This window comes from Aulonocara stuartgranti (genome assembly GCF_965226115.1).
Source record: "Aulonocara stuartgranti genome assembly, chromosome: 23".
Classification (NCBI taxonomy): domain Eukaryota; kingdom Metazoa; phylum Chordata; class Actinopteri; order Cichliformes; family Cichlidae; genus Aulonocara; species Aulonocara stuartgranti.
This window is the reverse complement of record NC_138958.1, coordinates 26166270-26182731: the sequence shown is the minus strand read 5'-3', so window position 1 is coordinate 26182731 and position 16462 is coordinate 26166270. Positions and strand designations below refer to the sequence as shown.

General features: G+C 40.9%; 1 protein-coding gene across 1 annotated transcript in view; it reads left to right on the top strand.

Moving 5' to 3' along the window:
• The window catches only part of ahr2 (aryl hydrocarbon receptor 2), a 98005-nt gene extending 81695 nt beyond the window's left edge, over positions 1-16310 (top strand). Inside the window, exons 3-11 of the mRNA XM_082525442.1 lie at positions 1004-1194; positions 1275-1364; positions 7272-7386; positions 7589-7728; positions 7829-8031; positions 8123-8232; positions 8398-8539; positions 9954-11505; positions 12973-16310. Of these exons, the coding sequence (XP_082381568.1) occupies positions 1004-1194; positions 1275-1364; positions 7272-7386; positions 7589-7728; positions 7829-8031; positions 8123-8232; positions 8398-8539; positions 9954-11505; positions 12973-13059 (2630 nt within the window). The 3' untranslated portion in view covers positions 13060-16310. The remainder of the gene's footprint in view (positions 1-1003; positions 1195-1274; positions 1365-7271; positions 7387-7588; positions 7729-7828; positions 8032-8122; positions 8233-8397; positions 8540-9953; positions 11506-12972) is intronic.
• Positions 16311-16462: the final 152 nt, after the last annotated feature.

The following is a 16462-nucleotide window of genomic DNA, read 5'->3' as shown; positions in this document are numbered from 1 at the left end:
TTGAAGAATAACAACAAATCAAGAAGCTGAACCTGTGAGATATTAGTAATTTTTGATGTTTAGAGTAGACATGTTGGAGCTAAGGATGTTTTTATAGTTTCAAGATTTAGTATTTTGGAGTTTTAAAGGCGTTCCAATGCTTGATTCTGTCAAATCACTGTGCTTTTTTAGTGTTGCTCTATATAAAAGCAAATTTGCACAGACCTTTTATGCCCTGTGAGAAAAAAAAAACACAAGAGCATCCTAAAAAAACTTTACAACGAGCTCTACAAGACAAGGAAAAGCAAAATACTGTGACGGTAAAAGACCAAGGCCGAAGAAAAGAAAAAATATCCAGAAGTGTAAAATGCATCTCTCAATATCAGTGCGAGACAAACAGTAAAAACCAACAAACCAACCGAGTGTAGTAAAAACACTCCAGACTCCTTCAGTCCTTCTTTCGCCCTTTAAGACCGGCTTCCATCTTCGAAAACCACCTGCTTCCTCCCTGAGGGGCTGTGCTAAGCTGCTTTGGGGCAGTTATTTTTTTCTCTTGTTTTTCTTTTGGATAATAGCTGATCGATAAGTGCCAGAAAGGGAAGAGGAAGAGAAGGGAGAGCAGAGTTACGGTGTTGTAAGATGACAGGAAGCAGGAGGCAGCTCCACCCTGATGGAAAGAGACAGTGATGTTCCGCTTTTGGTGTTTTTCTCACTTCATATTTCATCAGAGATTCTTGAGAAATTTGACAGTTTTGTAATAAGACAGCCAGCTGTTTCAAGATGAGGTCAGAGTCATGTTTGCATCACTTTTTATTTGTTTAGCACGTCTCAAACTGCATTCGGTTTGGCCCTGTGGGGTCTTCTGTGTTAAAACAAAATCAAAAGTGGAAAATAAATCCAACAACAAAGAAAAATAGTCTTTTTTTTTTACCCCCCCCCCCCCAAGCAATCCTCGTTGGTGTTTTAAATGTCATACACGTTTTAAAGCTTCAGCAAATTAACTGTTCATCTTCATCACCTGCAGCCACCATGAAGATGGGCCAGAACAACAACTCCAGCTACTCCAGCGAGCGGAGCATCATGTTTGGAGGAAACAGCGCGAGCTCGGCGCTGCAGCCATCCTCCGCAACCTCCACTGCCCCCTCCTCCTTCACGACTTCCACAGTGACCTCCATCGATGGGGTGAACTTCTCTGAGGGAGACCTGCTGCTTCAGGTAACGCCTTTCACATGCTTGTGGCTTATTTCAGACATTCTGATAGAACGAAGATGGTAAAGCTTGTTTTCGATCTCCAGGCGTTGAGCGGCTTCGTGTTGGTGGTGACAGCTGAAGGCTACGTCTTCTACACGTCCCCCACCATTCAGGACTTCCTCGGCTTCCATCAGGTATAAGAGAAACATTATGACCAGTACTTCAGATCCTTGCACCACATAAAAAGTGGGATAAAAATGTCAAAAATGTTCATTGTTATAGTAATATTTGATTTTTTTTTTGCATGTGAAAAGTGGTAGGATCTATCATGAAGAATTCAAATTATTTCCACCTAGCAGCATTGGAAGAAAAAAGCTTTGAAACAGTCTGAAAAGTGGCAGCAAACCAACAAAACGACCGTTTGGACTAATCTAGCTTGAAATTTTACCTTCCATGACCCATCATCCAAGAATTCAGGTGGAAAAAACACATGATGAACAGATGGTCAGTAACAGTTTAGTAACATAAAACTGTTTATACACAGAGCTCCTCATCAGGAAGTCAAGAATAGAAATCATAGCAGAAGAAAATAGATACCAAGTAAGAACTCCTTTAACCCTCTCAACCCTATCCCTACCCAACGCTGTATGTTGTTGCTGTTCCCTCATTGCCAAAATTTAACAACAACAAACACAAATTTCATGTTCCGATTGCCTAAGATTAGGTTTGGTATCAACCTCAAAGGTTTAATAAACATCTTTAAAAACTCATGCACACAATAATGATAAGAATTTTTAATAAAATGGAATTCTTGCAGTAGATTTTTCACTAGATCTCTCACAATGGCGTCTAATCTGTTTTTTTATTTGAGTAATAACCTGAAATTTTATGTTTTGGATAAACTTCCAGCAACCTTTTTGTCATTTATGGTCCAGTTTCTGATCATCTCGTCAGGCAACACTCAAAATCACAGAACAAAGGAAAAATCAAATATGTTTAATAATTAATCCCCAGCGAAGAAACCATCAACAACAACCAAGTTGCAGCTGGAGAAGCTGTGTAGTCTTGCTTGCTTGAGGCTGGTGGCTGATAAAGGGGAGATCATAGGTACTGTTGTATGACAAACCAAGAAATAAACACGGGCTTTGTTTATTCAAAGAATCGAAGCTAAAATGTGTGTAACTTCAACCAGGAGAGTAAGAAAGGAGCTAACAGGAAGTGGTAGTCTCTCCTATGCCAACCCTAGGCATGCCTCTGTGCACACTTGAGGTGTAGGCAGTTAGCATGCACAGCCCAAAGATTCTTAAATCAATACCACAAAGCCAGTAATGATTGCCAAGAGTATAACGCTGATGTGCCAAGCTAAAATCAAACCGTAGCCCAGGGGTGTCTCGCTCATTTTAGCAGCCTGGGGCACATACGCTCCAATTTGGTCTCAGCTGGCCTCAACCTGTGTAACCCTTCACTGTGCAGGTTTGATTTATTTTTACAAGACAAACATCGAAAAAAAATCAAGCTTTAGAATAAAAAGCTGCACTTTTAAAACTTTAAAGAGACTTTATTTTGAGTTTATTTTGAAATTAAATCTTATTCTAGCAAGAAGAACAAATACATTTGTATTAATGTCTTGATGAATTGATTCTCATCCAGGTAATGAAATCCCAGAAAGGGATATTTGAATTAAATAACAAGTGATATCGAGATGCTCAGGATTGTCCAGTTGTTCTAGTCGTCTCTGTTGAAAGTGTAACTTTTAAACGTTGCCACCTATGTGTTGTTTGCTCGTCCAGCAACAGTTAGTTTAGTGATTACTTAATGGGTCGTTACCTATACAGTGCTCAAGATCAAGGACCTATTTGTCATTTTACAGGCACATTTCCCTTTTCACAAGAATTACCGTTCCTTCCAAAGTATTTCAGTGAAATGAGATCAAATCATCCTTAATATGACAGTTTGCAAGTCTCCTTGGGATTCTCATTGTACTTAAACTGGTCCACCCGAGACCCAAGGAAAAACAGTATCTTTCAATGGGCTGGGGCTCAGGAGGATATAGCCAACCAGTAACCTGTGAACTGCGACTGATTCAGATTCTGAAATTGAAGGTTTTTTTAAACGACCTAAAGGCCTGACAGTGAGGCTATGCCTTTGCACATAACTTGTCTTTGTATTTTAGAGTAAGGATGTACTAAATCCGAAGGCGGGCCGTGTTTTTCCTTTTATGGAGCAACAATGGTCAGTTTCCAGAAATTATCAAATCAGCTGGTAAAAAGAGAAGCCTGCATGCAGAAATAAGTTTTTACTGCACAAGAACCTGTTTCCACTTCAGTGACCTCCTGAACTCTGATGTTCCTCTTAAAAACCTCCTTTAACAGTACACCGCCGCATTTTTTCAGCCTTTCATCTAACAAGCAGTGGGTTTCAGTTCACATTTGTTGTCCATGAAAGTCAGGTCACACAGATTTCAATCTATTGCCTTCTTTTTTTCCTCACAAACACGGACTGCTTGTAAATCTTTTGACTTTTAATAGCTGATCAAAAACACAAAAAAATCTAACAAGGAGTATTTGACTTAGAATTCAAAATCAATCAGGTCACATTTAGAGATGTTGAAATGTTTCACTTCTACATGACCAATTGATGTAACAGGATCAAAAATAGTATTTTTCCAATTTTCAAAGTAAATCAAACAATTTTGCATTTAGTTCACAGTCACTTGTGATGCTTTGACTTGAATAAATACCTGCAGCCCCACATGGCATGCATGGATTGGTCCAATTCAGTATCAGGACCAGCCAGGGTCTGGCTGTGAATCATGTTTTCTGCTGTTCTTCTACACGTCCTGCAGTTCAGTCGTTGACACAGATCTTAGGCGTAGCGTATACGTTGGACTCGGTTAAATCCTTTTGAATCCATTCAAAGATTACAGCTACTTCAACCTCCATGATCCCACACAGCCTTAACCAGTTTATAATAGATGACTCCACCTTCATAAGTCGGTCTCAAGTCAGTCTTTTTCTCATTTTGACATTTAGGTTGTTTTTGTACTTTGCTTGTTCAGCGAGTGAAATTCAGTTGCGTTAACATCAGCAGCAGCCAGTAAAGACATATTACTGGTGGGTACACCACACTTCTTTAAATAAAGCAGGAGAAATCATGCACTCCACCTAAGATTTGGCCATAAAATCCAGTGACAAGGCTTCAGTGAGTCTTTTTCTCAGCTATAGGTTCCGATTAAATAAAAACATTTACCATTATACGTTTTTTGTCTTTGCTCATATAGATAGTGCGTTTCAATCACACAAACGCTTAATCTAAATTGGGATTTTGGAGAAACCCACAGCTGGTTGTGATTCAGATTCTTTCCTTTGACTTTAATAAATACCTGCAGCTCAATCAAGGTCTCCAGGTTGTAATGTTTTGTGCTCCTTTTCTGCACACCCTACAGGTCAGCTGATATATATGGATTTCATGAGTCTAAAGTGGACTTTTTTTGTAATGAAGCAGCTTTTGTCTGACTAAACCCTGTACTCCACCTAAGCTCTCAGATTTAGAACGGCTCAGGACGGTCAGGCAGGGTATAGTTAGTTAATGTGTGTAAACTGGCCCTATGGTTACCAAGCCTTAGAAACAAGCCACGACTCAGCAGTAGGGACATGACATTGTTGTAGTTAGACAAACAGCACTACAGGTTTTTACCCGACTTGTTACAGTACATCCTAAAAGTTACATCAGAAGCATTAACATTTAAAATGTGACTTTTGAAAAATAAAAAAGCTGCTTCATCACTTCATAAGAAAGATTTATTTTTTAAAGTTTCGGTATTTTGAATGACTAAGTAGTGGAGTTGTGTGGGACTCATGTGTCTGCGTTTGTTTCTGTGAGTATGTGTGCGTGCATGACAAATGCTTTGTGAGCGGTGAACTCTTGACTTATAAACAAATCCGTTTGAACCGGGGTTAAAGATGTAGTCTGTAGTCTGGGAAGAAAAAGCACAAGCAAAAGAAAAAAAAACCCTAAAAAAATGTTGCCCGGAGAGAGTGCACGTGGTAAACAGCCCTCACACACACACACACACACACACACACACATTTGAACACTCGTTCACATGCATAACATGGTCTGAAGTGGGGCTGCAGATCAGGGCAGGAAACGTTTTGTTTTGGAGGCTGCAGTGACTTTTAAAGCCCCAACTCACCAGCTGCTTCAACTGTTTATGACTTTATAAAGTGTATTTATAGAGCAGCTCTGAGCACAGTCATGGAGGAGACAAAAGAGGAAACAGACGTGAAGAAAACGTGGAGATTACTGTAAAAATCAAGGGCCTGAGTATTTCTCTAGAAAAAGCCACAAATCCTCACTTTAGGACTGCTTTGTGCCCAGCGAATCCTCATGAGAAGTTCGAGGCCATTTTTCAGCGTCGCTCACAAAGGAGGGTTTTGTGTTGAGCTTTGTTTGCTGAGGTGTGGCTCTCTCAGCACCTTGCTCCTTTAGCAACAACAACAGCGCCTCTGTTTCCAGCCCCGTCCATCAGCTCTGACTGCTGGGAGCATTATTCGCTCCATGTGTGTTTACACCTGCATCATCGCTCTTGAACGCACCTCGGCAGGACAAACACTGGAAAGGTGGGAAGGCGTAGGACCGAGTCTGTGGAACCATTATTTAATATTTGTCGTTCTCAGAAAGAAAGTGACGTCCTTTACACCTTTTGTTAGTGCAGTTTGTGAGCCTGATGCTCACGAAAACCAGGATGGAGGTCAACATTGTTTACGTTTACTCAAAAAGCTTTAAAATAAAGGCAAGCCCACCTCTGCTTTCTGTCTCACAGTAGCCACAATGGTAATGTAATAAGTCACACTGTACAAAAAGTACAGCATTTGTTTAGTTATGGGAATAAAATGTCAATATCACTATATATAAATTCAAATTAGGTGTATGCATTTAATTTAAAAAGGTTTTAACAAGTTTCAAACTAGCTTTGGGTGTATTTAGTCAGATAAACATGCAAACACATTTACACAGAAGAAGGGTCTAAATTTCCTCCACACTACTGGAGGTACTTTTACGATCTTTTCATAAGTTAATTTTAATGTTATTGTGGTTTTGCATCGCTTGTTATTTCACACCTTTATTTAAGACATGTGAGGGTCGTTTTCCTGTGTTGTATTAACAAAACGGGGTTGGGGACTTTTTTTTTTTTTAGGTAACTTTAACTTATGATAACTTCATTCTATGGGAGAAATATTTTCAGTCAAATGTAAATATGTACTGTGCAAAAATATTGCACCACCCTTCGTTTCTTTCTGTTTTGCTTCCAAGGAGCCAGACTGTTTTTTAAGGTGGCCTTGAGCAATAGTTTATTCAGACTTCCTGAAAGCAGAAGTCAGAACAAAAGGCAAAAAACATCCAAATGAAATTCCATCAAGAAGCCTGGAGAACTATTCCTGAAGACTTAAAGAAATTAAGAGTTTTTGATTACCTTTCTGGTGTTTTTTTCCATGGTGATTTTCCCTGCGTTGCATTTGCAATTTAACATATCATAATATTATAGTTTTTGGGTTTTTGTTTTTACAATTTTTTGTTTGTTGTTTAATGAGAGAACAGAAAAACATAAAAATGAACATAAATTCATGCAAAAGAGATAAACAGTTAAAAGACACAAACCAACTACAAAACCAACCAAAGAAGAAGAAAAGAGACTGCAAAGAGATAAAAAAGTAGTAAAACTGTTCTCACAGTGATGTGAAATCATAAAGGAAATGGGTGAAACTAGTAAAGAAGACACAAAGCAACTACAAAAATATCATGAAGCGATGTAAAGTGAGTGGAAAAAATAAACAAAACAAAGTGAAAAAATCAAAGACATAAAAGCACTGTAGGAAAACTAGATGGAACAAGCAAAGGAGAAATAGGACATTGAACCAAGAAGAAAGATGATGGGTTGTAAGTGCAATTGATAAAATGAAGAAATAAGCTTAACTGAAAATATTTTAAAAGGTTAAAAAAGACAAAGCACTAGACGTGAAGAGCAACCGCTTGTGTCAGAGGAAAGTTTTGAGGTTGATTCGTGTCGTTAAAAATATGTTTCTGCTTCCTGCTTCCAGTCGGACGTCGTCCATCAGAGCGTGTTTGAGCTGATCCACACAGACGACCGAGCTTTCTTCAGACAGCAGCTCCACTTCTCTTTCAACCCAAACACAGAGGGCGCCGAAGGCCCCAGTAAGTCTGCCCACACTGCACAGTGATCACACCTGTCCAGGTGACCTGCAGAGGAGGAGCCAGAAACATGGTCACGTCTCTTTGCTGCTGCAGTCTACATTTTCCAGTGTGATTTTGTGTATCTGCGGTGCTCGTTTTAATTCTTTTGCATCGTATTGCTTCATGTAATAATCTAAAGATGAATGTTTCCTCATCGCTCCAGGTGACCAGAGCAACCCTGAGATCAGCAGAAACATAGTGAGCTACGACCCGCATGCCGTCCCTCCAGAGAACTCGTCCTTCCTGGAGAGGAACTTCTGCTGCCGCCTGCGCTGCCTACTCGACAACTCGTCTGGCTTCCTGGTAAACACACACACCAACACGCCTCACTGCACCGGGATCCACAAGATGTTCCTGGCCTAAAGGGAGGTCTTTATTCTTAAAACTGTGTGCTTGTCTTTAGGCTTTGAACTTCCACGGCCGCCTCAAGTTTCTCCACAATCAGAACCACGTGTCGGAGGATGGGTCACTGGTTCCTCCGCAGCTTGCTCTGTTTGCCATCGCAACGCCGATGCAGCAGCCGTCCATCCTGGAGATCCGCACCAAGACTCTCATGTTCCAGACCAAACACAAGATGGACTTCACACCCATAGGCGTCGACGCAAGGTAAGGCACAGAGAGCTGTTTGAATCTCTCACTGAACGTCTGAATGAAGCTGTGGCGCTCAAGTGAAGTCTGGCGTGTGTTTCGTCCACAGAGCGAAGCTGGTTCTGGGCTACTCCGAGATAGAGATCAGTAGGAAAGGCTCGGGCTACAACTTTATCCATGCTGCCGACATGTTGTACTGCGCAGAAAACCATGTCAGAAGTAAGTCGGAAGCTCTGCTCGGTTTACAAAAGGCGAAAAATGCCAAAATAGGCACGGCCGGTTTTAAATTCTGTGTGCATCACTTGGGTTCCATAACTCAAGAAATCTGTTGCTATCTGCCAGCTGCTGTGCAGCAAAATCTAAAAATGACACGTCTTCTTGCAGTGATGAAAACCGGAGAGAGTGGCATAACCATCTTCAGGCTGCTGACCAAGGCCGGCCGGTGGGTCTGGGTCCAGGCTAACGCCCGGCTCATCATAAAAAACGGGAAACCCGAGTTCATCGTGGCCCAGCAGAGAGCTTTGACGTAAGTCTGCAGACTTGTTTCCTCCAGCAGGAACATGACGAAGAAAAGCCGCAGTCAGATGTTTATCTGCTGCTGCTCAATCAGTTTGCTTTGCTTTCTTTCTTTTCTTTTAGTTCACTTTTATTTTTTGGTTCAACTCTTCCTGTTGGTTCCTTTCCCTTGTTCCTTGTTTCCTTTCCTCTCTGCGTTTTTTCACTTCTCGTTTCATCCCCTCATCGTATACTTTATGCTTTCGCTACTTGGTTCCTTTATTGTTTCCTCCCTTTCCTCTGTTTCTGACCTTTTCTCTTTATTTCTTCCCTTTTTCTTGTGTCCTTAATCTTTCCTCCCCTTGTTTTCTTCATCATTTCTTCTCCTCTTCTTGTTCCCTTAGTTATTTGCTCTCTTGTCCTCGTTTCCAACTTTGTTTCCTCTCCTCTTGTTACTTTCCTAATTTCTCCCACTCCTCTCCTCGTTTCCTTTGTTTTTTCCTATATTTTCTTGTTTGTTCTCCTTGTTTACTGTCTTTGCTTCCCTTGCTTCCTGTCATTTAATCTTTTTTCTAGTGTTTGATTTTCTCTTGTTTCATCTCCTTGTTGCGTACTTCATTTTCTCTCCTCTTCTTAACTCTTAAACTGTTTCCACTCCTTTCCTCATTTCCTTTGTTTTTTCTCCCATTTGCTTGTTACTTATCTTTGTTTACATATTTTTTCCTCTCCTTGTTTACTTTGTTTTCTCTTCTCCATTCTTGTATCTACTGTTTGTTTTTTTTCTTGTTTCATCTTGGGGTTTCTTTCATTGTTTCCTTCCCTCTCTTGGTTTTTCCTCTTATTTCCTGTCATTATGTCTTTTTGACTCCTGCTTCCTGTTTTGTTTCTTTTCCTCTTCCTATTTCCTTCACTGCTTCCACTCCTCTCTTCATTCCCTTTCTTTGCTTTTTTTCCTCACATTTCCTTGTTTCTCATCTTTGTTTACATTGTTTGTTTCCTCTCAATATTTCCTGTCCTTCTTTCCTTGCTACCCCTACTCCTCTCTGGTCTCAACTGTTTTTTTTTCTCTTGTTTCATCTTGTGGTTTCTTTCATTATTTCCTTTGCTCTTTTTGTTTCCTTTTTTATTTATTTTCCTGTACTTGTTACTTTCATTATTTCCTCTCCTTTGTTTCCTCCCCTCTCATCTGATCTCATTTCCCTGTGTCCTTGGTATGTCATTTCTTCTCTTATTTCCTCTCTATGTATTCCCTTTGTTATCTCTCCTCCTTTCCTTAAATTTTCCTCTCCTCTCCTCAGTTTCTCTTCTTCCCTGAGTCCTTCATGTTTCCTCTCCTTATTTCCTGTGCTGTTTCCTCACTCTCATAAAGACAGAGGTGTTTGGCTCAGTAAATGGAAAGCTTGTTTTGGACCCAGTGGAAAACTCACTCATGTGTTCACCTGCAGAAATGAAGAAGGAGAAGAGCAGCTTCACCTCAGACGTCTGCAGGTGCCATTTAACTATGCCACCGGAGAGGCGCTGCTGTATGATGTCACCCCCAACATTGAGCCCCGTGACCCGTGCTCCGCCCCCAAGCAGGGGAAGTTTGACAGTGACGCCATCAGTCGCGAGTCCTTGCTGGGCTGCATGCTGAATCAGGACCATACGCTCTATTGCGATCAGAACAGCGCCAACACCCTCAGCAACCTCAACGACATGGTCTTCAAGGATACCAACGCCACACTCAACGTTCCCGGAGACACGGAGCCCAGCCCGGCAGTGGGAAACGTAGTGAAAGCAGAAACCACGGTTCAGGAAATCATGGAGTCCCTGCAGCAGATCTTTGGGGACGGTGAGCTCATCGAAAGCCTGCACGTTGAGCCTGATGAGCTCAAGAGCTGGGAGAGCACGCTGTTGCAGATGAGCTGCCACGGTGGGTTCGGCGACGACCTCAGCGACATTCTCAACAATGACATCCTGTCTTACGTGGAGGAGCAGCTGCAGAAGGATGTCGGACTCAACCTGCCGCAACAGATTGACGGCATCCCAGCCTGCCTCTCTGGTTTGGACCCACTTCAAAACCAGGATCCAGATCAAGGCGGGGAGCTGGACTTTGACTGGGCTCTCGAGACACAGACCCAGCTGATACCCAACGGAGTGCAGATGACAGCGGCCCAGGAGACGATGAAACTGAGCCACATGGACTTTCCTCAGCCTAATTCTTCTGGTCCCAATGGACTGACCTTTAACAACGTCCTGCCAAACAGCTTTCCTCAAACGCAAAGTCAGCTAAAGGCCAGCAGCATGGACAACAACCTCGGAGCCTTCCCGCTCAGGCAGCCTTCAACCAACCCAGGGCTTCTTCAAATGATCCCAGCCAACCAAACATTTGGCCTCCAGGACCAAAACAAGGAAGGACAGTTAAATAATGTCTTTACCTTCCAGGGCACCAAGTGCAGCAAATCAGTGACACACCAAGCAGACAGCTGTGGAGAAACATTTGCCTCCAATATTTCAAACAAGGCTGTTTTCTCTTCATCACTCAGCTGCATGCAGAGCCACTTTCCTGTACAGACCCCAAACGGCAACAGTCAGAGGCAGGCGTGGCCTCAGCAGCAGCAGCTGATCACGGGTCAGCAGATGGGCTCTTTCCAGAGGAACCCCACAGACATCGGCTCTCTCAACAAGTTCATGACTCCAGAGACTTCTAATCCACTTCCTGTTCAGCAGCTCTTGGAGCGGTCGCCGGCTTCTACAAGCTGTATGTACAGAAATGCCGCCCCAGGACTGCCTGTGAACGGCGTGCACCACAGTCAGCCGAGGTTGAACCCGGCCCCCAGTCAGATTCCCTCCAATCCCTCCTGCTTTTACCAGGTTGGAGGAAGAGCCATATCAGGAATGGCTTCGATCCCAAATTTGGATGAGGCCTCACTGTCCTGCCAGATGCCCACTGGTCTGAAACCGAACGGCCTGCTGGGGCAGCAGAAGCAATATCTGAACTTCAGTGAGCAGACGCAGGTAAAGAGCCAGTTCAGCAACATTAATCTTTGTAGAGATGTGAAGTTGAATGGTTTGAGGTTTTAATACAGACACTGATGCCGATATTTGGTTATTAATCTGGCAGTATCTTTTTTGTCTTTTAGACACACGAAACACAAACAGACTTCCCTAACATTTGTTGTGGGGCATTATTTCTGAGTCCTTACTAAGATAATAATTCAGTTTAAATCCAATTTAATTCAATTTTATTTATATAGCACCAAATCACATCAACATCATCACTCAGTTGAAGGGTGTTTCTCCCGTCTCTTCTTTAGTCTCTTCTTTGGAACTTTGACAGCTAGTTTTTGGTTTATCTCTGCGTTTTCAGGGTTATGAAGGGGGTTGAGTTCCAGTTAACATGTGCCACCTACTAATCAGTCAACAGATGTGCAGTTCATAGTTGTTTACTGGTGGATCTCATGGCGCGTCCACACCAAGTTCTACCTCATGATACTCGTGTACATGAAGACCTGTAAATATTCACCCCTGGCAACCGACTGATAAGGACATTATAGATCGTATTTTTGCAGTTTACCGTGAAGTCATATCAGTCAGCTCACTTTGCTCCAAATAAAACTTGAAGCATTTAGCTCCAGGAGCCCTCACACAGTGTCAGTGAGCTTAGGCTTCAGGTCTGATTGCCGGTGGTCTCGGGCGAATGTCAGCTGATGGATTTTTGTGAGTCAGAAGTTGAATTATTTTAACTCACGTGAATGTGGTTTCGCCGCTGTTCACATCACCTGGTGTTAGTTTGTGTCAGTTTGTCTTTATCACAAACTCATTGTATGTAATTGCAGCACGAGATGACCTTTCAAACTGTTTTTTAACAACTTAGCCAGTCCCAGCTGTCACAGGGCGGGAGGTGAGGGGCACCAGCTCAGAAAGACACACACAGCTGTTCACACTCATGTTCACACTTACGACCAATTTAAAGTCATCACTTAACTCAGCAAGCACGTCTTTGTGGTGTGTTTCTCAACACAGGGGCAACTACAGTAACACTTTCTGGTAAAACACTGCCCCCTCGTGGGGAAAGCTTTGCAGCCTCTAATTACAATGTCCTATATACTTTTCTCCTTTAGAATCTATAACTGTTGTCTTATGTGATGTATTTTTATACACATGACTTTGGTGTATCTGCTATAGCTTATAATTGCTCACAGAGGGGTCGATCAGATGTGTTCTTGACACAGCTAGAAATTTAATGTCAGTGTTTTTCATCCGCATACAGTGGCACTCCAAGTCCTTTCATGTCTGGGTGATTTTGGTCTAGAAACAGTTGTTTTTTTATGTTTAAAAAACTAAATTCAGCTGAATTTTAAACATGAAAGTCCACTATTAGTCGAACTGTCGGATCAGTTAGTGTTGGTAGGTTGTATTTGCATCCTTTCTGTGGTGTCTGAAGAAATTAGTCCTTCTAACTTGTCGTTTGTCGTCACACAGATGAACAACCGTCCAGTTGTCGGGAACGGAGTTTTCCCCTTCCCTTCCCTGCCCAATGGGAACATGTGCTACTCAGAGAATAAATAGGAATCAGTCGCTGTGACTTCTGGACGGCAGAGGATCTCAACTTGAACTGAAAGGAAAAGACTGAAGAATAAGAAAGTGCCAGAAAATGGACGAGAAGACAATCAAAGACACCCCTCCCTCCCTCCCTCCCTCTTTTTATTTGTTTTCTTTTCTTTCTCTTATGACGAAACAGTGATGAAAGCTGTTAGAGTTCATGTTTGGTTCAGGGTGGCTCAACAGGACGAAAAATCAGGATAAAAGCTTGGATTCCTCTTTCGGATGTGGTTGGATTGTACCAATGCAAAACGACTGCTTGGCGAGAATATTTGGATGTATGGGAACCAAAATGAGTCCAGTCTGACTGAGTTGATCCCTCTGATGGAAACAAGTTAAAGGGCGCTGCTTTTTATCAGAGGTAGGTGAAGCTGACATGACCAACCAATCAAACCTCAGCCACCAAAACCCAGTTAACCAACTCAAATTGTTTTAATATATTTGAAATGAGTTTTTAAACCAAAAAAATGCCCCAAATTTTGAAAACAGGTTTTCCAACAGCTGGCAGAAACTTAGCAAAAAAAGGAAGAAGGCTCCACCTGGTGGTGCTATCCAGCAATTGCACCTTAAAAACCAATTAATTAAGAGGAAGATCACTATATTAGTAAGGTCATGTATATATTCCGCCACAGATGAGGACTGGCTGGTTGGGTTAGCTTCCCCCTGTTGTAATAAAAAGCAGATGATTTCCCTTCTCCTTTATTTTTTATTCTTTTTAAAAATCCCCTTACTGTGTGGATGGGACGTTTCTGGGTGGGACAGATGGACCTGGAAGTTAAAGGAAACATCACTGAGGCAACTGCCTGTCAATCCTCTGCCGTCTGCAATGTACACAATTTCAACACCTTTGCTAATTTGAACGCTCAGAAGGATAGCATATACCAACTTTTTTTTTAAACATTGCTGTTTTATGTCCCTTTGAACAGGCATCCTGATTCAGTTCATTTCAAGTCTTTACTGTCCCAGTGAGGGAGATTTGCTTTGCAGACAGGGTAGAAAATTATTATAGTTTAAAACGAAAAGAAATGCACAACCAGACATCGGCATCATCCTACTAACAGACCATACGTAAGATTTAATTCAGTGAAAACAGCTGCTTGTTGATATATTTTAAGAGCTTTGTCACTGAGCCAGTTTTCTTTCCTTCCTTTTCCTTTTGTGTTGTTGCTTTATTTTTATTGTACCAGGAAAAAAATTGCAGATCGTGCCTTAAACTGACAGGAACTTTAAAGGGACAGTCAGTAGAGATTAATTAGAAGACCAAAGTTGCCCTTGCCTTAACTAAGTCACGCAGGCCCAAATAACCTCCAGCCACTAGGGAGAAGCATGCATTCTCCAAACAAGCGGTGCTCGAGGTTGCAATCAATCACAAAAAACTTCTTTGTGGTTGTTTAGATCGTTACCAGATTGCTGCAGTCACCTATTGTTTCCATGAATGACAACTTTTTTTTACAGTTTCACTACCACTAAAATACTTTGCAGACAAGTGAGCATCAAATGCTTCAATCTGCTAGCAACCAACGCACTTGCAAGGAGATTTTCGGCACAAATGATTCACCCAGCAACTGCAAGCAACCATTGTTTGCCTGTGTGACTGAAGCTTTAGCCATTATTTGAGATTTTTTTTTTGCACTACTCCTTTAAATTGTTTGACTTGCCAAAGCACAGTGAGAAGTCCGAGACTTACTATTGCTAGACAAAAAACTGAGAACAATTTAGACAACTTTAGTACTTAGTTGTTGTTTTTTAATTATGTCATTTAAAGGTTATATCGAAATGTTTTAATGATAAAATCAAACAAATTAAAATAAAACTTAAACTGAGTCAAAGTTCAGATTTTTTAAAAAACTTTTATTGTTATCTTTTTGTAAATCCAAACAACTAAATCTTAAAAAAAAAACTGAAGCTGAGGATTTTTTACAAAACCAGATTTCTTGTTACCCACAACAAACCTCCATCCTTTGTGTCTTTTCTTCTTCTTTTACTCATTTCTTGCTATCGGAGTAACATTGAAACACAGAAGTAAAACACTCAGAGGCAGCTATTGTATATTTTAAATGAGAGAAAAATGGAAAAAAAAAAAAGAATTCACACTTTATAGTGTCTTTTAAATTGACCTCTTTTTGACTGTCTGTTTAAAACAGTTTAGGAAACAAAGCAACCTGTTCTGAGCTGTGAATTTTTGTTCACATGACTAAATCAGTGGCATCAAGGTTAGAAACTAGTGCTGTCAGGGTTAATCTCATTAAAATGGCGTTAACACCATAACCGCATTATCGCGGCAAATCTCCGTTAGCGAGTTAACGCGGATCGCCCCGCATTAGAGCGTTAACACATTAGCGCCGTCCAGCCCCACGCACTACAATACATGTGTGGAACCCCACAAAACAACAGTTGGTCAGAGAATAAGTGAATAACTACACATAATAATGTTAGGAAAATCTCTTGACGTTTCATGTGTCTGAAAGAAAAAAATCTGCCAGTATATCACAATATTGGATTTTTAGATTACCAATATCGGTATTGGTATCGTTCTTCAAAACCCTATATCGCTCAGGCGCTAGTTATCTGAAAGTGTTTTTTAGTTTTTTACAGCTTGCTCTAAAGCACCAGAATTTGACCTCATGCAGCTCCAAGTTTATGCCTGTGTAAACGTCGTTGTGAACTTTTGCAGCAGTTTCACCAAAAGCCATGAAAGCAAAACTAAATATCAGCACTCACGGGTGGAGATGGAGATTCAGTACAGAAATAGTTCTTCACAGCACTTCTGCTTCTCCTCCTCTTCTTTTAATCAGAGCTTTTCTTCATAAAGTATTCTCTAAGTGGAAATATAAATATCTCCTGTTGCTTTATCTACATTATACTGACTTTGTACTTTTACTCTACTTTCATTTTCAATCCGTCGGAGGCCAAGACTCCAAATGCAGTATCTTTGTGTAACTGTATATAAATATATATATTTGTCCTTTTATGCTTTTTTTTCTCCAAAGTATGTATTGTCATATATTGTGTATTTTAATATTGTATTGCCTTAACATGACCCACACTTATCATTTTTTTGTACATTTTCTGCACATTGCATATGTATGTAACCTCCTGTTATGATGTTTTTTTATTATATCTTGTGGCTTTGCCGTCAATATTTGGCTTTAATTGTGTATGAGTGTTTGACTCTTTACATGCTCACCATATAAATTAAATGTGATCTGATCACACAATTGCTATATTTTATTTTATTTTTTTGTGAAAACAAAGTTTTTCTAAACCTCCTTTAGGAAAATTTGGGATTAAAAATAAAACAGTGGATTGAAATTCATAAATACATATTAACTAATAATTAATAACGAATAAAGTGATTAATAATACAATA